General features: G+C 42.6%; 1 protein-coding gene across 5 annotated transcripts in view; it reads left to right on the top strand.

The window, feature by feature from the left end:
* Nucleotides 1-2,708: 2,708 nt before the first annotated feature.
* TUBGCP3 (tubulin gamma complex associated protein 3) overlaps nucleotides 2,709-23,407 on the top strand; it is a 118,254-nt gene continuing 97,555 nt past the window's right edge. For 2 of the 5 annotated variants that reach the window (XM_037897049.2, XM_037897063.2), the window contains exons 1-3: nucleotides 2,740-2,970; nucleotides 17,832-17,939; nucleotides 21,727-21,794. In XM_037897049.2, coding sequence (XP_037752977.1) covers nucleotides 2,895-2,970; nucleotides 17,832-17,939; nucleotides 21,727-21,794 — 252 coding nt within the window. In that variant the 5' untranslated portion in view covers nucleotides 2,740-2,894. Of the gene's footprint in view, nucleotides 2,971-17,831; nucleotides 17,940-21,726; nucleotides 21,795-23,407 lie in introns of all 5 variants that reach the window. The other 3 variants (XM_043535650.1, XM_043535642.1, XM_007063897.4) reach the window with 2 other exon arrangements.

The following is a 23,407-nucleotide window of genomic DNA, read 5'->3' as shown; positions in this document are numbered from 1 at the left end:
AGCAGAAACTGTTATAGTTAAGTTTCAGAGTGATAGCCGTGTTAGTCTATATCAGCAAAAATAGTGAGGAGTACTTGTGGCACCTTAGAGACTAGCACGTTTATTTGGGCATAAGCTTGAAGTGGGTTTTAGCCCACTTCAAGCTTATGCCCAAATAAATGTGTTAGTCTCTAAGGTGCCACAAGTACTCCTCGTTCTTTTTGTTATAGTTAAAGTGTGTCCATTTTACAAACTGAAATTATGTCAGTAACAAAATGTTTGCTAGTTGTTGGGTTTCCTTGGGATCTAAAGATTTTGTGAAGCAACAATGTTTCCTGGCACTGTATTGTCAATGTTCTTTATATGGTATATGAGTAACCCGCATGTGCCTTGGTAGATGAAATGTATTTACATTACAAAGTCAAACATTTGAAAGTCAGGAAATGCCAGTTTTATGATAAGCCATTCAACATTAATTCTACCTCTTCGTGCATCCATCATGTGCACTGAAGGAGGAAAAAGATTGTGGAAAAAGTGATAAGTGATCATCTAACTAAAGACTGTACCATAATGCATACACACAAGGGAGCTGAATTAAGGTTGCACAGGTAACTACAAAAATGGCATTTCCTAACTTTTGAGTGCTTGACTTTGCAACTACATAATTTTCCTTTATATCATTTTTATAGATTTTTTTTTAAAGAATCAGTTAAAAACATTTTTATTACGTTCAAATGTAACAACTCCCATATCATGCATTATCAGCAGGGTTTTAGACCTTGAACATTCAGCACTGAAGAGCAGATTGTTAGCACTTGAGCTGTGGCAATAACTACATTAACTGGCTGCAGGAGAAAATTGTTGTCCTGGTGTGGAGGGGCAGGTGTGATGTTCTGTTAGTTCTAGAGGGTGGTCATGGGAGCCTGGTCTATCTCTTTCTAATCTCTGCAGGAGTTTCAGGAGCTTCTGTCCTATGTGGGACCACCTGAGGAGAGGATGGGATTCTAGGACTGTGTGCCATGCCAGCTCAGGGTTAGGGGTGGGGGACAGCCCAGCCCAGCCCAGCCATCCCTCTCCTTCTTCACCATTGCTACAGTGAGGGCTATTGCTGCTGCTTTGGTGGCCTGAACACAATCTTGGATTTAGTTCAAGTTCAATTATTATTTTGATATGATCCCAAAATGTTCCTATGGAATGTAACTGTGCTAAGGGAAATGGTGATTTTTAACAGTTTATAACTCCATTAAACCTGAACAGATTTTCAGGGGAAAAAGAAAAGGTGCTTCTCTATTCTGAGAGCTTTCTCCAAGTTGAACTTCAGAGGCCTGCTGCAAATGATAGAAGTGTTAGAGATTTTCAAAAGCTAGTCACAAGAACCTTTTACAAAGTGTTGTGTAATGTAAATATGTGGGTTACTTCTTCCTCCCTCTATAATTTAGTAAAGACCACATGAGTAAGAATTTCCAGGAGTGGGCCCTTAGTCTTCTTTTAACCACAGATTAATGCACGCAAGCAGCATTTTGCAAAGATGAACATGTAACCCATGTCAGTGTGTGTTATGTGTGACATCCCTCTGCTGCGTTGACACAGTCTATGGGTCTATTTCAGCTCTTGGCTAGAGACGCTTGCTCATTAGCTCAAGTAGAGACTCCTGCTTTTAGTGTTAGGGCCCTTAGTGTTTTGATCAAGATGGTGGCCCGTAACCCATCTGGAGGGGTCACACATATGCATACCTGCCTTCAAGAGGAAAATGAAAAGCCTGACATTTCCACCTTTCCTGACATCCTCAGCCACCTCCCTCCAAATGATAAAATTTTCCCAGTGTCTCTTTATCTTTTCTACTCAACATCATGATTAAGTAGTGGAACCTAGCCAGGTTGGAGACCAAACTCCAGAGATTATGGAGGCTGCAAATCTCCATCAGATCCTGCATCTGTACCAAGGTGGGCAAGCAGTGCAGGCATCGTATGGTGGTTTCTTTTAGGCCACAACCTTGTTTGCATTGAAGATAGTTGAAATTTTTCCAGTGGGACAGTTTTCTGTCACAAAATTCTGATTCCACAAAATGGAAATGTTTCACAGGACGGTGAATTGATAACAAGGATGTGTGACAGGAAATTATCAAAATGTTTCTTTTCTATGTTTGTTAGAGTAAGATTTATAATTTCAACTTTTCTATGAAATATGATGTAATGTATAATATGAAAATCACACTGCTAAGCTGCAGGGAGCTATTGGGGAACACGGCATTTGGAGAGGGCAGCGGAGCTTTTGATTTTTCATCCCAGTTCAGGATGGAAACAGAAGTCTTGGCATTTTGCAGTTTCCTGGGGGCTGGAGGGGTCGTATTTTGGCCAGCCCTCATTTGCAGCATGACACAACTCGGTGACATCATTGGGTGGTCGTGAGGCTGGTGACGACATAGAGCAGGTCGGGTGACAGCCTGAAACGCTGCTGGGGTGTCACCATGGCAGGAGCAGGAGAGTCTTGGATCTGGCAGGGGCCTTGTAGGCCCCCCCCCCCAAAAAAAAACCCCTGTCATCAGCACCGAGGGGCCGGGGCCGGGGAGATCTGTATATTTTTGTGCTAATCCTAGCCGCCCCCTGCGATGGTAACGGGCTCTACGTGTGGGTCTGGGGTCAGTATCTGGCTGAGAGGATCGGCGGTCACTTTGTGCCCCGGAACGTCTCCGCCGGGGCTGTGTGAGGAGAGCGGGTGGTGTTCGGCGCTGCGCGCTCCGGGTCGCCCAGCGCACAAGGGCATTGTGGGCGCTTGCTGCTTTCCGCGGGTTCTGTTAAAATGGCGCCCTAGGTAACGGGAGGCGGCGGCCGTTAGGCTGTGAGGCGCAGGGCGCGCGCGCGCGCGGCAGTTGCAGAGGGAGGTTCCCCGCCCCCTCCCCACGCCCCGGGGTGAGGATGGCGTGTCCGGATCAGAAATCCCCCAACGTTCTGCTACAGAATCTGTGCTGCCGCATCCTGGGCAAGAGCGAAGGTAACAGCCCTTCCCCCCCGCCCGGGAGCCCGCGGGGCAGCGCGAGCCCAACGGGGAGCCGCCCCGCGCGGCGTCCCGCGGCTGGAACCGAGGCCCCCTGCGCTGGGGGCGGCGGCGGCTGCTGCTGCTGCTGTCAGCTTGCTCCTCGCTGGAGTAGTGGGGCCGTGCCCGCCCTGAGCGGCAGGCAGGCGTGGGCCGGCTGATGGAGACCCTGCCCCAAGGGAGCGGGGTGAGGCGGCGGCTGAGAGCCTGCTCCGTGCCATGGCCCTGGGGACGGGGAGGAGAAGGAGACCAGGGAATAGATGGAGAGAGTGGGACGTGCTCGCCCTGTGTGTTTCGAGGCGCCAGAAGAGGGAGGAGAGAGACCCCGCTTTCTCCAGGGGAGGGAGCGAAACTTCCATTTGCCTGCTGCTGTGGTAGTTGGGGGGAAAAGGGGACACCCGGGAGTATCTCAGTCTCCTCCTCTCCCTCCAAGCGGCTGCAACCAAGGCAGGGATTCAGCCTTTAGCAACAGCAGCAAAATACTTAAGACTTGTCTACACTTACAGCACTGGAGCAGTGCTGCTTTAGCACTTAGTGAGGACTCTCTCCAGTCGGTGTAAGTGCTCCACCTCCCTGAGGGCAAGCCTGCACTACCCCTGAGAGCTCCCGTCGGCCAGCTTCTTACACCATCACCACCGCAAGAAGTGGAAGCTGTGTTGGCGGGGGAGCGTCTTCTGCCGACATAAACGCTGAACACACCGGCACTAGGTCGATGTAACTTACATCGCTTAGGGAGAATGTCTTTCACACCCCTGAGTGATGTAAGTTACATCGATTTAAGCGGTAGCGTAGACTAACTTGAGAAGCGGTAGTTATGTCAATGGGAGAAGGCCTCCTGTCAACATAGCAGTGTCTACGCTCAGGGTTAGATCAGTATAACTGCATTGCACAGGGGTGTATTTTCCATGTTGCTGAGTGATGTACTTATAGTGACGTGTAGTGTAGACCAGGGCTTAGTTTAATTCTGCTGCTCAGAGCCTGAGGGCAGCCATAAAACGCTGTCAACTGCTGTGTGCTTGGCTTTTGCCTGGGGGTTGCCTTGAAGGTGTGTCCCATTTACCTCTTCTGTGAGAATGTTCACCCTGCTGTGTTAGCCCCCTCCTGTAGCTCAGCTCTGCCCTGCCGATGGCCTGTGCTGGGCCTGGCAACAGCCAGCTCTGGGCTGGAGCAATGGGCTAGCTGCCTGCTGGCTAGACACTGAGCTGAAAGGCTGTGCTCCCTGGGGCTAGGTGCTTCCTGGCAGCATACAGAGCCTTGGCCTGTAGGTGTAAAATTTTGAAGTCCCCTGTCTCTTGCTGATTCTTTTGTTGGTATAGTTTGTCGCTCAGGGGTATGGGAAGAAAAAAAGACACCGCCAGTGTGGACAGCGTCTCCTGCTGGCGTAGCTACCGCTGCTCGTTGGGGGTTGTTTAATTATGTCGATGGGAGAGCTCTCTCCCATCAGCATAGAGTGACTACATGAGAGATCTTACCGTGATGCAACTGCATCGATAGGGCTGTGCTGCTGTAAGCTCTCTAGTGTAGACGTGGCCTTAAAAGAAAAAGCTGCTTTCTGGAGAGAGATGCTCCCCCCTGGAAGATGGGGCATGGGGTGGCTCATTACTCTCTTCTTCCATGGGGAAGGATATACCTCTTTTCTTCCTCTTTTGGTTCCTAGAAATATATAAGGAGAGTACTTCCAACCCTCTCCATCAATTCCCTGTCCTCATTTTCTTCCCTTCCCCATCACATATGCTCTTCTTTGCTCCTATCCTGTCAAGCAATTCTTCCATCAGCTGAATGAGGTTTTATAAGGGCTTAGACCAGGGGTGGGCAAACTTTTTGGCCCTAGGGCCACATCAGGGTTGCGAAACGGTATGGAGGGCTGGATAGGGAAGGCTGTGCCTCCGCAAACAGCCTGGCTCCCGCCACCTATCTGCCCCCTCCCACTTCATGCCCCCTGAATACTTACTATCATCTTCGTGATACATAAATAAGGCCTCAACAGTAGTGTGTGTGGAAAGAGGGGCTGTACATTTGTTTTTCTTAAAGTACTGGGGATGTCCTGTCTAACTTTCCCTGGTTTTGTTGAAGGCCTTTTGAGGGGTGTCTGGGAAATTATTTTTGAGTTTACATACCTTAATTGAAGGGTTGAATGTATGGAATCCCTAACAGAGACATCCAAAAAACCTATGTAATCAAAACAGTCTTACTGAAATTCCTTCTCTCTCAATTGAACATGTACAAGTTTCTTGTAATGTCATAATTTCCCCAGTTCTTGTCTTATCTACCCTGGAAGAACTCTGTGGCAACTACAGAACTTCTAATGTATGTATTGAAAAATAAACCCTAGAAGAAATACAGCTTAGAAAAAAATATGGACTCAACATTAACTAACGTTGTGAGCTCAGGTGTCGCCCTCTGCTGCCACTAGGCTACTGAGCTGGATGGAAATATTTTACTAAAAATACCAAATGTCTTTTTTCTTTTTTTTAAAAAGATGACATTCGAGAACTTAGGACTGAAAAGTCAATATGTACAAGCATGTTAGCATAGTTCAGAGCGGTTTATACTAGTTGGTCAGTGTTGAGGATTTGTAATATACTGAATCATATTATTGTTAATCTATGGTTATATTAGCTTGTTTGGGGATCTCGTTAAATCTTGTTAAGTAAATTTGGCAATACTTAAATGACAGTTCCTGCCAACAAGTGGTATTGTTGAATCAGTATATGAGCTCACCCCGCACTCCCTTCTGCACCCCAACCCCCTGCCGCAGCCCTACATTCATGGCCCTGCCTGCAATTTCCCCCCCCAAGATGTAGCCCTCGGGCCACAAAGTTTGCCCACCCCTGTCCTAGATATATCCATGCACCAGTTACAACTACAGGCATACATCTTCCTAGATAGTGTTAGGGTCTGATGGGTGTCTCATGGATTGATCATCAATAAAAGGATGGTTCCTGCTGGAGTTCTCCCATAGGAAATTCAATTTTCCCGCTCTGAGTAACCCCTTTTTATAATGTGATTCTGCCTATCCCTACATTCTGTGCATGTGCAGGAAAGTGTCAGCTGTCTTTTTTTCTTATTGGTCTGGTGTCCCCAAGAACTTAAGGGACCCCCAATTTCTATAGGTCATGTAGGTTCTCTTTATTCTCATTAGCATTGATGCACAACCTGTATCCTCAAAAAGAACAGGAGTACTTGTGGCACCTTAGAGACGAACAAATTTATTTGAGCATAAGCTTTCGTGAGCTACAGCTCTCTTCATTGGATGCATGCAGTGGAAAATACAGTGGGGAGATTTTATATACACAGAGAACATGAAACAACGGGTGTTACCATGCACCAGTTATAACTACAGAAAGCTCACTGAAGATTATGCTCAAATACATTTGTTAGTCTCTAAGGTGCCACATGTACCCCTTTTCTTTTTGCGGATACAGACTAACACGGCTGCTACTCTGAAACCTGTATCCTGTGGTTAAGAAACACATTGAAGGCAGAAGTGCCTCTACAGCATTTTGTGATTTTTAAAATTAATCTTCTGGCTACTTTTTCCTCAGTATTACCACTTGGTATCTCTCTTCCCATAATCTTAGGCCATCAGGTTATTCTTCTGTCCCTTACTTATCTCAGCATTTCTTATCTCCAAGGCCTAAAATAGCTAAGCTAAAAATCTTGCAGGCCTCAGCCTACAGGTCTTGTGTTTCAGCCTTTCTTACTTAGATATCTAATACATGATTATTCCTTCTAAATACTGATCAATCTTATACTTCTATAATTCTACAATTTGACTATATTTTAACATACAATGATTATATATAATGTGACATGGTAATGATAACATCACACAATAAATGAATAATAAACTAAAATAATTGAATAATGAAGTGAGCTGGAGTTCACGAAAGCTTATGTTCAAATAAATTTGTTCATCTCTAAGGTGCCACAAGTACTCCTTTTTAAAAAAAAAAAAAAATTGGCTACACCTTTCAGAATTAGGGGACTTAATTCCAGTGTCGTGGACAAAAACCAGTTTATGTAGCTATAAATTCCCTGTCTAAAATTCCCATTGAAATTTCAGTTGGAAAAGAGATTGCTCTAACTACACGAGCTGTACAGAATTGTCACTTTTGGGTCCTTGATCTTTAGCACAAGACAACAACTACTTCCTTAGTTAGTTAAGGTTTTTTTGATGGTTGCAGGCAGTGATTATCTGTGCTGTGTAAGACAGCCCCTTGTTGGCTATTTATGCCATCCCTTATTGAGATCTGTATTGTTCTCTACATGTCACTCAGTTCCTTCCTTGGTAACCAGGGAAAGAGCATTACTTATTAAATTTACTCCTCCATTCCCTGCAGTTCAGTCCAGTTTCCCATTTTTTTTTTTTGGTAAGGCAGTAGCTATGAGTGCTCCTTTATATTCAGGGGTGCTTTGGCAAGCCTTTTTGGAATTGAAGACTTTCTTTTCATGAGACTCCAGTGCCTGTCCTAGTATTTTTGGGGCTGGTTCAGTGTGTCTATGTAGATCTAGCTCCAGCATAAAGAAGCTTACTATTTGGTCACTTCCTTTGTATTTTTATAAAAAAAATCTCTCTCAGTAATTCATCTGTGTCACGTAAATGCTTCAATTGAAACTTCTAGCTCTATGAGGCATGTAAGATGCTCTGTCTAGTGGGATTTGGACTGTGGGACAGCTTGAAAAATATGAGGAAATGTCAACCAGTATAGTGTCTTGGAGCAACTCCAAAAGTGTATTAACCGAAGCAAAGCTGGCAGACCTTATGGATTTTCCAGCTCTGTCAAGTCCACTTCTCGGAAAACTTGTGTTACCTAAAGACTCAACTCTTGGTATCCTGTTCTTTAAATAACTAACATGCTTGAAGTCTTTAAGATGATGTTTCCCTCTGTTTCTAAGGCCATTTTCACTGATGTGATTGTTTAGTTTTTTGAGATCTCAGTAATGACTCTTAGAATTCTGCTCTAATAACTTTTGTCCCAGAGATACACAGGTAGAGTTAGTCTTCCTGTTCAGATTAGATATTTATAGAATTCACGCCTGCTTATGATCTCTAGCTGTATACTGGGCAGCTAGCTCCTTTAATCTGTGGTGTGCCCTTGCGGTTAGAGGGAAGGAAAAATCTGTAGCTGATGATCAGTATAATACATTATGTTGCATACAGTAATGTACTCTGATACATTTTATAGCATCTTATATCCAGGGCTTTCAGAGAACTTACAGATATTGAGTGAAAATGTGTAACTCAGCTGTGAGATAAAACTGATCTCCGTATGTCAAGGGAAGAAAACATATGAGTGGTTGGTTAAGCTGGCAAGAAATTCACTCTGGGGAAAAGGTCCTCCAGGAAAGTTTATTTTAGTTGCTGATGAACTCAGAGGAGCCTTCTTCAAATAGGCTTGTTTACTACATTGCAAGATGAATCGCTGTTTTAAAGAATCATATACAATATGGGAAGCATAACCATTTTTAGTTCCAATTTTAAGAAAAGCTTTCAGTCAAGAAAATGTTTAGGCATTGGGGAGATTGAAAAAACTTTTTAAAAATAAAACTTGATACATAAAACATGAATGATGGTGGGACTGGAAATCCGTGCTTTGTTCACTGGAGAAACATAAATTAGCTGTCACTTTCTCTTTGTAAATAGAAGATACTTACTAATGAGACGCTTTAGCTTTTTGCTTTATACAAACACTCAGAGGTTCGTCAAAGTAGGTGTTGGTCTTTAGAGATTATACCATGCTAAAGAGCTGGTCTGCACACCAATTTTTGAATTGGTATAATCTGTTTTGGATGGGGGTGTTTTTTGTTTTAACTGATCTAGTTATACCGGTATAATTTGTAGTTTGGATGCAGTTATAGACGTATAAAATGTGCCTGATACTGGTACAGCTTATTCCCTGTACTTTATCCATACTGATATAAGGCAGCTTTATACAGTTATAACTGTCCACACGAGAGAGGTGTACTGCTTTAATTATATTGATTAGATGTAGCACAACTCCTGTGTGTAGACAAGCCTGAAGACAATTTTTCTTTATGTTCTACAACTTCCATTTTTGTTCATGGTGTCTTTTTGCAGTCTGATATGTTTGGTAAAGTACCTCATCTGAAAGTGCTTTAAAAACATTTAATCATTTTCTACCAAAACCAACATGACATGGCTAAGAGATAGAGACATCACCTTGGCCATCACAGGGATGGAACCATTCGGTACCAAATGAATACTGTATCCAGTTGAAACTGCAGGAGAAGTTTGGAGGTTGTACTACAGACATGAAACTTCTCTGCATGCAACAAAAAATGTAATGCAGTATTACATTAAACATGTTTTCTTGGTAGGATTTACCAAGAAGATGATATTGTTAATCTCTGAAAACTGTTTGGAGTTGGAGGGGTGGTGACAAAAGTCATACAACCAGTAAAACAAAGCCAATAAAGGAATTAAAACCATACATTACAAGTAGACAACTTTTCGGTAAACATCAGTTCTAAGAATAGAGCAACTTAAAATAATCAAACAACTTATTTTTAGTAATTCACTGTTTTAGAACAGAAAAATACCCAGAAAGTAGGAAACAGAAGTCTCCCAGTATTCCTGTCTCCAGGACTGCTTTTTCCCCCTGTCAGGGTTCCCTCCCCACTCTGAACTCTAGGTTAAACGCTGCCACCACCAAAGTGTTACATAAAGCACAGGGTAAGTGCCCACTTGGAAACGTCTCCCCCCCCAAAAAATATCCCCCCAGGCACTACACCCCCTTTCCTGGGGGAGGCTTGATAAAAATCCTCACCAGTTTGCATAGGTGAACACAGACCCAAACCCTTGGGTCTTAAAAACAATGAAAAAGGAATCAGGTTCTTAAAAGAAGATTTTTAATTAAAGAAAAAGTAAAAGAATCACCTCTGTAAAATCAGGATGGTAAATACCTTACAGGGTAATCAGATTCAAAACACAGAGAATCCCTCTAGGCTAAACCTTAAGTTACAAAAAGACACAAAAACAGGAATATACATTCCATTCAGCACAACTTATTTTATCAGCCATTTAAACAAACCAGAATCTAACTAGATTGCTTACTAACTCTTTACAGGAATTCTGACCTGCATTCCTGCTCTGGTCCCGGCAAAAGCATCACACAGACCGAGAGAACCTTTGTTTCTCCCCCTCTCCAGCTTTGAAAGTATCTGGTCTCCTCATTGGTCATTTTGGTCAGGTGCCAGCGAGGTTATCTTAGTTTCTTAACCCTCTACAGGTGAAAGGGTTTTTCCTGTGGCCAGGAGGGATTTAAAGGTGTTTACCCTTCCCTTTATATTTATGACGCCCCCCAAATCACAGATAGGGTGAAACACTGGCTGTGATTTCTTCCTGGAGCTCTAGGAGAAAACAGAGTTAATAAGACACATACACCTCTAAATATACTACCAAGTGTATAAAAACTAACAATATTTTCCACATCTCAAGGACGACTTTAACCAGTTGATTCTGGGAAATTTTCACGGGAGAGTGCATCAGCCACTTTGTTAGAAGCTCCTGAGATGTGTTGGATGTCGAAATCAAAATCTTGGAGAGCGAAACTCCATTGAATAAGTTTTTTGTTATTTCCCGTGGCGGTATGAAGCCACTGTAGTGCAGCATGGTTGGTTTGCAAGTGGAAACGCCGTCCCCAAACATATGGGCGTAGCTTTTCCAGAGCGTAGACGATGGCGTAACATTCTTTTTCACTGACTGACCAGTTGCTTTCCCTCTCAGACAGCTTCTTGCTGAGAAACACTACAGGATGGAATTCTTGATCTGGTCCTTCCTGCATTAAAACTGCTCCCACACCACATTCGGACGCATCTGTGGTTACTAGGAACGGTTTGTCAAAGTCTGGGGCCCTTAGTACAGGGTCACACATGAGTGTCGCTTTAAGCTGGTTAAAGGCCTTCTGACACTCTTCGGTCCACTGAATGGCATTTGGCTGTTGCTTTTTGGTTAGGTCTGTCAGTGGGGCAGTGATTTGGCTATATTGCGGTACAAATCGCCTATAATATCTGGCCAAGCCTAAGAAGGATTGGACCTGTTTCTTTGACTTTTGGGACAGGCCACTTTTGGATAGCATCCACATTGGTCTGTAGGGGGTTGATAGTTCCTTGACTCACCTGGTGTCCAAGGTAAGTCACTCTGTTTAGGCCTATTTGACACTTCTTAGCCTTAACAGTTAGTCCTGCCTCCCTTATGCTTTCAAAGACTTTTTGTAGATGTTCCAGGTGTTCTGCCCAGGAATCCGAAAATATGGCCACATCGTCAAGGTAGGCGACTTCTCCCAATCCATCTGTAAGTCTTTGGATGGTGGCGGGTGCATTCCGCAGCCCGAAAGGGAGTACATTAAATTCATACAGCCCGACATTTGTGGTGAAGGCTGACCTTTCCTTGGTGGATTCATCTAGCAGTACCTGCCAGTACCCCTTGGTTAAGTCCAAGGTAGAGATGAACTGGGCCCGTCCCAGTTTCTCCAATAGTTCATCTGTGCGTGGCATTGGATAGTTGTCTGGGCGAGTTACAGCATTTAGCTTACGGTAGTCCGCGCAAAAACGTATCTCCCCATCTGGTTTGGGAACTAGAACCACTGGAGATACCCGTGCGCTGCCAGAGGGGTGGATTACCCCCATCTGTAGCATATCCTGGATCTCCCGTTCTATAGCAGTTTTAGGTTGAGGAGACACCCGGTAAGGTTGGACTTTAATTGGGTGAGCATTACCTGTGTCAATGGAGTGGTATGCCCGTTCAGTCAGTCCTGGGATGGCTGAGAATGTCGGCACGTAGCTAGTGCACAGCTCCTTGATCTGCTGTCGCTGCATACGCCCAAGGGTCATGGAGAGGTTCACCTCTTCCACGCCACCAGCGCTTTTCCCTTCATAGTAGACACCTTCAGGCCACTCAGCGTCATCTCCTCCTTGGGCTGTAAACTGACAAACCTTTAATTCTCTGGAATAAAATGGCTTTAGAGGTTCGGAGGGTGTTTTGTAGGTTGGGTACAAAGTCCAGAATGTTAGTTCCTGGAGAAGGTGTAAACCCCTCCCATTGCTGCTTCACCAACTGTAACGGCCCCTTAACCTCATGGCCATATGCAAGTTCTAATGGTGAAAACCCTAAACTGGGATGTGGTACAACTCTGTAGGCAAAGAGCAACTGCTGCAACACTAGGTCCCAATCATTGGAGTGCTCATTTACGAATTTACGTATCATGGCCCCTAAAGTTCCATTAAATTTCTCCACCAGGCCATCTGTTTGATGATGGCAAGGGGTGGCAACCAAGTGATTCACCCCAGGAGCTTCCCAAAGGCTTTCCATAGTTCCTGCCAGGAAATTAGTTCCTGCATCTGTGAGGATGTCGGAGGGCCAACCTACCCTGGCAAAAATGTCTGTTAGTGCCTGGCACACACTTTTAGCCCTGGTGTTGCTTAGAGCTACTGCTTCCGGCCATCGGGTGGCAAAATCCATGAAAGTCAGTATGTACTGCTTTCCTCTGGGTGTCTTTTTTGGAAAAGGACCCAGAATATCCACAGCTACTCGCTGAAATGGAACCTCAACGATGGGGAGTGGCTGGAGAGGGGCTTTGACCTGGTCTTGGGGTTTTCCAACTCTTTGGCATACCTTACAAGACCGGACATGGGTAGAAACATCCTTGCCCATTCTCTCCCAGCGGAATGACCTCCCCAACCAGTCTTTGGTCCTGTTCACCCCAGCATGGCCACTAGGATGATTGTGGGCTAAGCTCAAGATCTTCACCCGGTACTTAGTTGGAACTACCAACTGTCCCTGAGGATTCCAGTCTTCCTGGTGTCCACCAGAAAGAGTTTCCTTATATAAAAGTCCTCTTTCTACAACAAACCTGGATCGATTAGAAGAGCTGAGAGGCAGTGGGTTGCTCTGGGCCGCCGTCCAAGCTCTCTGGAGGCTTTCATCTGCTTCCTGTTCGGTCTGGAACTGTTCCCTTGATGCTGGAGACATCAGTTCCTCATTGGATTGTGGACCTAGGCTTGGTCCCTTTGGAAGCGATGTAGGGGATGGGGCTGTTTCCGTTGACTGTGAACCGCTCTCTGCTGGTGTACTATGTTGGGGTTCAGGCTCCGGCTGAGCCTCTTGTGTCGGGTTATCAGCTGCTGCCGGTTCAGGTTCAGTGGGGCCCTCTGGTGTTGGGGTTGCAAATACTGGATTCAGTACTGGCAATGGGTCTGGTGCTGGTTGTTCCACCAGTTCCAGTTCTGGGACTGGCTCTGTCTGGGTCTCTGGGACTGGATCCACTACTGCTGATGCAGACGTTGGCATGGGGTCCGGGTCCATCACCTCTGACCGGGTCCTGGTAGAAGTTTCCAGAACAGAGCTAGGTGGGACGGCTTGCTTAGCCTGGCTGCGGGTGACCATTCCCGCCCTCTTGGCTAGCTTCATATGATTGGCCAAGTCTTCCCCCAACAGCATGGGAATGGTCTAATCATCATAGACTGCAAAAGTCCATGTTCCTGACCAGGCCTTGTACTGGACAGGCAACTTGGCTGTAGGCAAATTGAAAGAGTTGGACTTGAAGGGTTGAATTGTCACTTGGATCTCTGGGTCTATTAAATTGGGGTCCACTAAGGAAGCATGGATAGCCGACACTTGTGCTCCGGTGTCCCTCCTCCCGGTGACCTTCTTCCCGCCCACACTTGCAGTTTCCCTCCGCTCTGAGGGTATCTGGGAGGTATCTGGGCCTGAGGACCTCTGGTGTGATTCTGGTGCAGTGAACTGTAATCTGTTGGGGTTCTTGGGGCAGTTGGCCTTCACATGCCCCGGCTCATTACATTTAAAACATCGTCCAGCTGACGGGTCACTGGGGCGAGGTGGGTTGCTGGAGAACGGTGTGGGAGGACGATAAGGTGTCTGGAGTATTCCTTGGTGTGTAGTTGGGGTCTTGGGCTGCCCCCGGTAGTAGGGTGTGGTCTGTAGGTGTCCCTTCTGGTATCCGCTCCAACTGCGACCAGGGTTGTTTCTCTCTCCTCCCTCCAGCCGTTTTGTTCCGGCTTGCCCCGCCTCTCTGGCGATCTGGAACTGCTCGTATCGATCAGCATAAGAAGCAAGACTTTCTCTTCCAATAGCTATAGTCTCTTGAAAGGTGTGAGAGTTGTCTGATATTACTAACTTTGGGAAGTGCACTGAAGCAGATCAGTTGCTTATTAATAAAAGGAATGTTCCGGAAGGCTGTCCTCCAGTTTATCAGGCTTATCTGGAAATAAAAATTATCTAGCCAGCATAATTAAATTCTTGTATTTGTCTCCAATTTCTCTCCTTTTTAAATTACACCATTTCTTACTATTTTTCCTTGTTTTTGCTCACTAAGGATTCTCCCTCCTTTCCTCTTTAGTTTTTCTACACTTTTCACATGTGCTTTGTTTAAAGCTCCTTTTAGGCTTTGAAATGGAACATGAAAACTGCATCATACAGTTCTGATAGATCACAGTGTGGAGGGGGAGAGGAGGAATAGATGCATGCATAAAGGACATTCTCTACTAAGCATCAGAAAATTGCGTTTGCAGATGGAACATAAGAATCTACTTTAGGCAACTCAAATTAAGATTTTATAGATCTTGAATTATAGATTTTTGTTTTGTTTGTTTTGTTTCCCCTCCTCTGAATGTAGCAAGCTTTTTACACTGTTTTTAACTTTTATGTATTTGGTAAATATAGTCGCTTATATTTAATAGCATTATTCTCCTATGTTTGTATTCATAATTTTTAGAATTTGGAGTCTTCTGCTTGCTCTGGATAAAGAGCTCACATCAGAACACTGAAAATTAAATCACATCTTCCATAAACAATTTCATCCTTCTCATCTATTAGCAGATCAAGATGGCAGTGTTGCATAGCAGTTGCACTTGTTTACATGTTTATGCAATGAAATGTGTGTATTGTGAGTACACATCTATTTTTAAGTTCATCTAATGTCTCATGGGGGACATCTGCTTATGTAATAAACTTCCTGTGTGTATTGCTATTGGACATCTTACTGCAAAATATATCTTTAATTCTTATGACTTCTGTATGCCATCTTACTTGTTCTGTACGTGAAGTCAGGAGTGTGACACCAAAAGCGCTCCCACAGAAAACGAGTCTCTTGCAAATCAAGGACTTTGAAATCTTGGTTGGATAGGTAAACCATTTTGGTTCAAAGCTGTTGTATAACTGCAGGTCCAATATAAATCTTAAGAAAAGTCTCAAATTTTGAAGATTAGTCTTGAATTATTAAAGGAAGGGCCAAAAGTTCATTGATTCAGTCTTAGCAGAGAGCAAGGACTAAATGGATAAGGAGACTGAATTATCATTTTGGAAACAGATGGTCTTTCCAAGTCAGGATAACCCAAAATGTCCTTTTTAGGGTTAAGTCTCTCACTGGTGAGGATTTATTTTTAAATTTTGTTGTTAAATTGAATATGGATAAGATTTCAAAATAACTGTTCAGAAACTTTTGCTTCCATGTCTTTTGTCCCATAATCTGCACAGCAAAGTCATATTGCACCACAGAACTAGAAACATAGGTAGACTATACATTGGCTGATGCAGAGGCAGTTTTCAAGGGCACAGATAGCAAAATGTTTAATTCTGAAATAACAGCAATTCCTTAGACACACAGAAAGCAATACGGTTTTACTTGCTACAAAGGAACGTGTTTGTAATAGTAACACACATACACCATTAACTGTGACCAAAATAAATGTTGTTTTTTACTGGTAATCTCAAAATATAAATGCAATAGATTTGAAAAATAGAAATTGCATTGATCAGCTTCAAATGCATGTCCACATACCATAGTGGTGCCATACCATATTATACAGACTATTAGGACAGTGACTATATGCAACTCCCTCTCAAATAGGTGCTGTAACAAAAGTTCTACTGCCACTAATGAGGGGGATGTGTAGTGGTGGTATAGCTGTGTCAGTCGCAGGATATTAGAGAGAGAAGGTGGGTGGACCAACTTTTATTGGACCAACTTCTGCTGGTAAGAGAGGCAAGCTTTGGGATATTGACTGACTGCTCTCCCGTATATCTCTTAAAAGTATCTCTAGATAACAAAGTAGTACACTTACCATTCATTTACTTTCCATTCACTTACCATTTCAGAGTAAAGGTATTGTAATTAAAACATGCATTTATTTATAATAATAAAAATGTGGTGTGCATGGCCAGTGGAAGATTTTTGATGTACCTGCTCTTAAGTGCTTGAATTTATGAAAATGTGATAATTTACCTAGTACTTTAACACCCTCAAAAGCTTTTGAAACGAATTTTTTTTGTTTTAAGATATGGCTGTAGCTCAACTTCTGTGACTTACAAATATATTTGCAAAAGCATAAAGTGAAGACCTTTATGTAACTCTGCACATATACAGAGCCAGACCTGTCATAACAACTAGTAATATCTGAATACTTACACGAAAGTTCAAATAATATGATGGCAGTGTTCTATAATAGTTTGTCAGACTTTTCCACCTGGGACCTCCAATCCACCAGCTATTGCATTTCAGGACTTGCTCAAATTCTATAGCCCTCTCATTTGAGCTTGCTGCAAAGATCCTTGGAGAGTGGTTGGGGTTGGATAAGTGGTATTTGAGAGGTAGTGCTAGGGCAGAAGGAGGGGAGAATGTAGTCTTCCTCCCGTAAGCTGAATCCTAGTGCCTGTGGAATTTTGCTGGGTTTTTTCTTTCTACAATTCAGATGGTACCCACTTCTGGGTTGCTTCTTGTGGGTGGAAAAATTGAGGATTAAGCTGATTCTTCCTTTGTTAGTGTTTGTTTAACCTTGATCAACATCTAGCATTCAGAGATGCTGATTGTTAATTGCTCTGGTTCATTGTCTTCCATTGCCAATTTGAGACGAGCTCAGTCTTTGTTTAGTGGCTTTTCTACGCCTTGCCCTTATCTGCCATTTGATTAGCATGCTGCTATACTTAAGTGCCTCCACTATTAAATTTATTCCTAAAATAAGCATATGGTAAGTTTATTGTGATCATAATGAAATTGATTGCTGACTAGTTGGATTCTGTAGGTTTTAAATTGAACTGGAGGCTTACTTTTAATTTTTTTGGTAGAAAGTTACTGGGGTAAAGTACTTGGTCCTTGTACATAACAGTTTAAGAAACTGAAAGATACTTTTTCACCCTACCAAAATTAAGTAGGTTTAATTGATTTGTCAAAACTAATGAATAAACATAGTGTGAGAGTTAAAGCAGATCTCTTGCAGTTTTACTAATCAGTATCTTATGTTATTACCATGGAATTCTGTAGTTTGACTTCAGTAAATCTCCAGTTTGATTCAAATCTGCTCTTGGGGAGCCTGGAATTCAGACTTGCAGAATGCTTAGACTGGGGAGGAGAAAGGAGATTATGCCCCCTCATTTTTGTGTTTGTGTGAATATTGACCCATACGAAAGACATGTTATTGACTGAACTGTTCATGTTTGTAGGTAGTGCTTCATGCGGCAGACATCAGTAAGATGCTAAGAAATATGCTGACAAAAGGAGGTGCCAGCACTTTTAAGTTGTAGTTTACTTCCATGATTGGATTTGTGCTCTTAAAGTGCCTGACTGTTTCTGCATAAGAGCTTACGGGACAAAATATCAATGCAAGGTAGTATTAGGGGAAAGATTTGATCTAGTCACTATCAGATTTGATCTCTCATCTGAAACGTCTACATTTTTTGCATTTTTATTTGACTTAATCACTTAGGAACATGGCAGCTCTTATTTATTTTTTCTTCATTTTAAAAGTTGGCTTAACTAATTTTTTTCCCCTCCCTCTTTCAGCTGATGTAGCCCAGCAGTTTCAATATGCAGTGAGAGTTATTGGAAGCAACTTTGCTCCTACTGTTGAAAGAGATGAATTTCTTGTTGCGGAGAAAATCAAGAAAGAACGTATGTCTGGCTTCCTTTCATCTTCAGTAATTTAGATCTGAATAATTTTAAAATGAATCGTTATGTTTTGTTGAGGGTGAAAATTGTAACAGTATTCTAAGTGTGTTTTAAAATACCACTCCAAATACCAGAAACAAGCTCTATAAGTAATAAGGGTGAAACTTGTTCACCATAAACCTTAAATTTGACTCTTAACATGCAGTTTTTAAAGTCAGGAAATGCCAAAGTGAGTTTTACTTACACACACACACCCCCCCCCCCCCCCCTTCAAATACAAAATACACTTTTTTTAACTACAAAATTAGATATACTCTGTTCTATTGCACTTTCTGTGCTTTGATACAAGAGCACCAAATGTAGTATGAAAGGAGTAGGGATACAGTACATCCCTCTGCAAAAAAAAAAAAAAAAAAAAAAAAAAAAAAGCGTACTTGCTCTCTACAGATTCTTGAGTTCATAGTAAAATGTGTGAGCAAGTTGTGTGAGGGAATATTTTAATTACATGTAAACCTCCCAGTTGGTAGATATTCAGAGCTATTAAGCTTAAACCTGTTATATTAGATCAGGATTAACATACATCATCGGTTAGAACTCCTCTTAAAGAATATCTAGGTTAGAGTTCATATTGCCTTCTCCAAAAAAGAATTTCAGAATTCTCCAACTCGAATTTTCAAAGCATAAATATTCTTCAATATGGACCTTCAGCACTGAAGGTTTTCTATGTAGTTTGGTCATCGTTACATAATGCAGCATACACACCTGATTATGCAGTAGATTTGACACCAAGAGTTTATAAACTTACTCTTTCCATTTCTCCCCACCTTGTCCCCCTCCCCTGATTTTGTGGGTTGAGTGAGCCCTCATGAAAAGAAATAGTGGGTTATATCCTTCTTATAAACTCTTACTTAAGAATTGTGGTGCAGGAAGTGACTTTAGTTGCGAAAATGTCTTTATCGGTAGCTTTTAATACTGGCATGTAGAGTGTTTGACACATTTTTATTTTTATTATTCTGTAAAGGTTTCTGTAGATTATTGCTTGATTTGGAGTCTGACTATTTTTACTGTAATGTGCTCTTGCTCTTTCAAATGACCACTTTAAAGCTTAAGACAAAACTCCAATTTCCTGGAGAAAGCTTTCCTGTTTCACTAGTTAGATGATTGAGACTAAGGTACGTTCTTCTGATGTATTGAAGTACTATGCCAAACTATTTCCACCTATGCTCTTCACTTTCTGTGTGATGTTGGGCAAATCACTTCACTTCTCTGTGCCTTACTTTTCCCATACGTAGAATGGGAATGATGATTTTGCTTTTCATTTATAGATCTCAAAGGACTTTACAAAGCTTTCTGTAAGAGCTAAGGACTAGACCCACAAGGGAATTTAGACACCTAACTGCCATTCTAGATGCCTAAACTGAAAGTTTAGATTTTCAAAAGATCGCCTAACCCTGGAGAAACCTAAAATCCCATTACTCACCTAAATTTCTGTTGGTGGGCATGCACAAAGTTGTCTAAGTTCTGACAGTACTGAACTGCTCAGTGTCTAACTTGTGCCTAAATCCTGGTTGCTTCCTCAAACTAGGCCTTCCCACATCACCCTGCCTCCAGGGCCTGATCCACTAGGATGCTCAGAGGCTGCCAACTGGATCAACCTCCACACACAGCACAGAACTGATGGTGATGTAGTTCTCTCCGCCACACCACCCCCTTTATACCCAATAGCCCAGAGGTGAGAACACTTACCTAGGATGTAGAGATGGTGGTTCCAAATACCTCTCTGCCAGGTGTAGACTTGAACCCATGTCTCCCTCATCCCAGATAAGCACCCTAACTATTGGGGTATTGGATATTCTGCGAGGGGGGTGGGTCTGTCCAACCCTCCGGTTGAAGCTGTTCCACTTTGTATAAAATATTTAAATATTTATTGGACCAGAGACCGAATGAGTGACTGTAACCCAGTGATCAGTGGACTCATGCTGGACACCCAAATTCTAGTCCCTGCTCCCATGATTGATTATTTAAAAAGTAAAAAAGCTTTGAGTGTGACTGACTCACTCTCATCCCAGAATGCCCACTAGACCAGGGGTTTGGGCATTCACCTGGGATATGAAAGACCTGGGTTCAAGTCCCTGCTTCACATAAGGACATCAGGCAGAGTGGGGATTTGAACTCAGAGTGTGCTAACCAGCAGGCTATAGAGTATAAACGGACAACCACCACCTTCTCCCCAGCACTTCCTACTGGCTAGCTTAGGCAGCTCCCTACTCGGCTTACTGGCTTTTGTGAATCTCATACTTAGGCAATTGATATAAAAAAAAAAATCAAGACACTTCGAAGTGGAGACATATAAGTCATAAGAGCATAAGTACAATTTAATAAATGTGAGGCCAGGTCTATATAGGAACATTCAGGAAAGTTAAGGTGACTCAACTAAAGATGCAAAGTCAGTGCATGCTAAGACCACCTTACTCTTGAATAAAAACATCCACATGCGGTTTTAACTTGTGTGTTTACTTCTTACATTTAGCTGATTTGACTTAATATTTTCTGGAGTGTCGCTGTACAGTAACTCCTCTCTTAACGTTGTCCTGGTTAATGTTGTTTTATTATTAGGTTGCTGACCCGTTAGAGAACATACTCTTTTAAAGTCTTGCAATGTTCCCTTATAATGTTGTTTGGCCCCCAGCTCCGCCTGCCAGGCATTCCAGCCAGGGAGCGGGGTCAGGCCACAGGGGCTTGCTCCGTTCTGCCCGCCCAGTGCTCCTGCTGGGGAGCGGGGTGGGGGCACAGGGGCTTCCCCCTTTCTGCCCACCTAGCTTTCCAGCCGGGGAGCGGGCAACCCCCACCCTGTTCCCAAGAAGGAGTGCCAGGTGGTCGGAATGGGACAAGCCCCTGCATCCTGACCCCGCTCCACAGCTGGAATGCCCGGTAGAGTGGGGCAAGCCCCTGTGCCCTGACCCTGCCTCAACAAAGCTTCACAATCATCATTGGTGAATACGGTATTAAATTGTTTGTATAAATTTTAAATAATTTTAAATTGTATATGTATATAATGTCTTTTGTCTAGCGAAAAACATTTCACTGGAATCTAACCCCCCATATTCCCATTAATTCTTATGGGGAAATTGGATTCACTTAATATCGTTTTGCTTAAAGTTGCATTTTTCAATAACATAACCAGGATGTTGCATGAGGAGTTACTGTATAGGCGAGTCCTTACCTATATTTATTAGTAGAATGTTTTAGATCATCAGAAAGAGCTATAACACCTCAGAATTGTAATGGAATACAATTTTATCTCTGTCAGTGGCTTGCTTACTTATGGCCCAACTGGTATGGACCCAAAGTCATTGTCATTTAACTCCTGTATAGTGATTGTGAAGTGAATAGATGATCTTTGCTAGATGCCATTTTGCAGAAAAAAATAGAATAACTCTTAGGACCTTTGCCTGCAGTCGGGGGATATGTCTTCACTGGAATAAAAGACCAGTGGCATGGACACTGCTGTCCAGAATCAGCTGATTTGGGCTTGGGCTGTGGAGCTAAAAATTGGTGTGTAGATGTTCGGGCTCAGGCTGGAGTCTGGGCCAGCTGCAGGTGTTTGATTATTCTGTAGATGTACCCTTGGAGGCCAAGGAGTGCATGTGTATGGAAAGTGAACTGTCTCTTTATCCTCTTGCTTTCCTCCCACCCCACAAATTGCACGAATGTATCAATACAAAATAATGTTGTTACTATAATTGACTTCTTTAGTTTCATACCCTAAGAAGCATTTTCCTCTTAACAGTTGTGCGACAAAGAAGGGAAGCGGATGCTGCTTTGTTTTCAGAACTTTACAGAAAACTCCATTCGCAGGTATAGTAATGTGTGGCTTTACCAATAATTTCAGTCTTACAATGTGTTCCTTTTGGACTTGCTGTTAAATTGCCTATAGTTCAAAATGTAAGAAACTAGCTTGGAGTAAAATAAAATCGAAAAATACCAGCAGTATTTTGGTTTGCGTATAACTGCATAAAGGACATTTTATGGGAAGGAAGTAGCTTTGCAAAAATAGAAGTGTTTACTTTTTTATGTGTAAAATTGAAGGATTATCTCACTGCCACTTATTTTTAGAATAATGTGTCCTGAAGCGTATCGATGTATTGATTAGAAGTTAAGCAGTCCTCTTATTTTGAGTTTTTAAGTGATCTGAGGTTTTCATGTTGAAGGTTAAGGGTTTTGCTGACTTTGAGAGTTCTCCTAACACACAAGCACTTACCAAAGAGCAGTGTATGTCAGTCTTTTCTGACAATAGAAGGTGATCTGTAGAGTCTATGTATCAGAAGAAAGGAAAGTCTTAGGCTAGAACTTTAGATGAGATGGAAAGAAATCAATACTTTAAATGTGTCCTGAATTCTCAAACTTGAACATCTGTCATGTTTGATGAAAATCTCAGTGAAACTGAGATAGCCAATAAGACAGTATCTTAAGTCATCTGTTTTGTATAGTGTGATAGGGAGAAATATTATAGGGATATTTTTAGTTGTCAAAAACTAATATGCAGGATTAAAATTTCCAGTGTCGTTGATCAGTGCTTTTCAACCTTTTTTTTTATTTGCGGATTCCTAAAAAATTTTGAATTGAGGTGCAGACCCCTTTGGAAATTTAACCTGTGGTCTGTCGACCCCTACCATAGAAGTCTTAGACTGAAAACTGACTTAACAGAATTCAACTATAAATGTTGCACATGCTTGGCATGGTATTTAACGCAGCATGAGAAAGGGCGCTAAACTGTGGGCTACTATGATAATAACACTTCTGGGTTTTGACCTGTAGGTGGGGGTATTCACATATTTTTGGTTGATCAGAAAAACAGAATGCCTGTTCTGGGATCTGAAATTTTGTTTTCATCGTCAACTTTTGTGGACACCTTAGACATAGTTTGTGGAACCCCAGAGGTCTGAGGACCACAGGTTGAAAACCACTGTAATAGAGGATTGTTAACATGTTTCAGTGACCACCCCTTATCTTAAAGGGGAACAGTAACTTGAGTTAAGTAGGATAAAAAAATGGTTCTACTAAGGAACTTTATATTGTGGCAATGAATTCTATAGGCTAATATAATTGAGAAAAAAGAGCTTAGCAAGATCACGTAAAAATGGGACACTTTTATATGGAGAACATCCAGTGTTCCATTCAGAAAGAACAAAAATTCCATACAGTAGTTTGGAAGGAATATAAACCCTCACGCTTCTGGGTGTAAGTCAGTCTCTGACTTTAGTGGGTTAGGAAGAAACTTTCCCTGCTTGCAGGTTATTCTGCAACTGCTCACTCCAGGACTTTTTGCACTTTTTTGTGAAGCATCTGGTACTGGCCATTGTCAGAAAAAATACTAGAGTCTATGGGCCATTGGCGGGTAATACCTGTCTCATTGCAAATGAGACCCAGTCAGTCAGTCTGACTGTTGCATTTAGGTCCCAATCCTGCAA

This window comes from Chelonia mydas, chromosome 1 (genome assembly GCF_015237465.2).
Source record: "Chelonia mydas isolate rCheMyd1 chromosome 1, rCheMyd1.pri.v2, whole genome shotgun sequence".
In the NCBI taxonomy this organism is placed as follows: domain Eukaryota; kingdom Metazoa; phylum Chordata; order Testudines; family Cheloniidae; genus Chelonia; species Chelonia mydas.
This window is presented reverse-complemented; position numbering and strand designations above follow the sequence as displayed.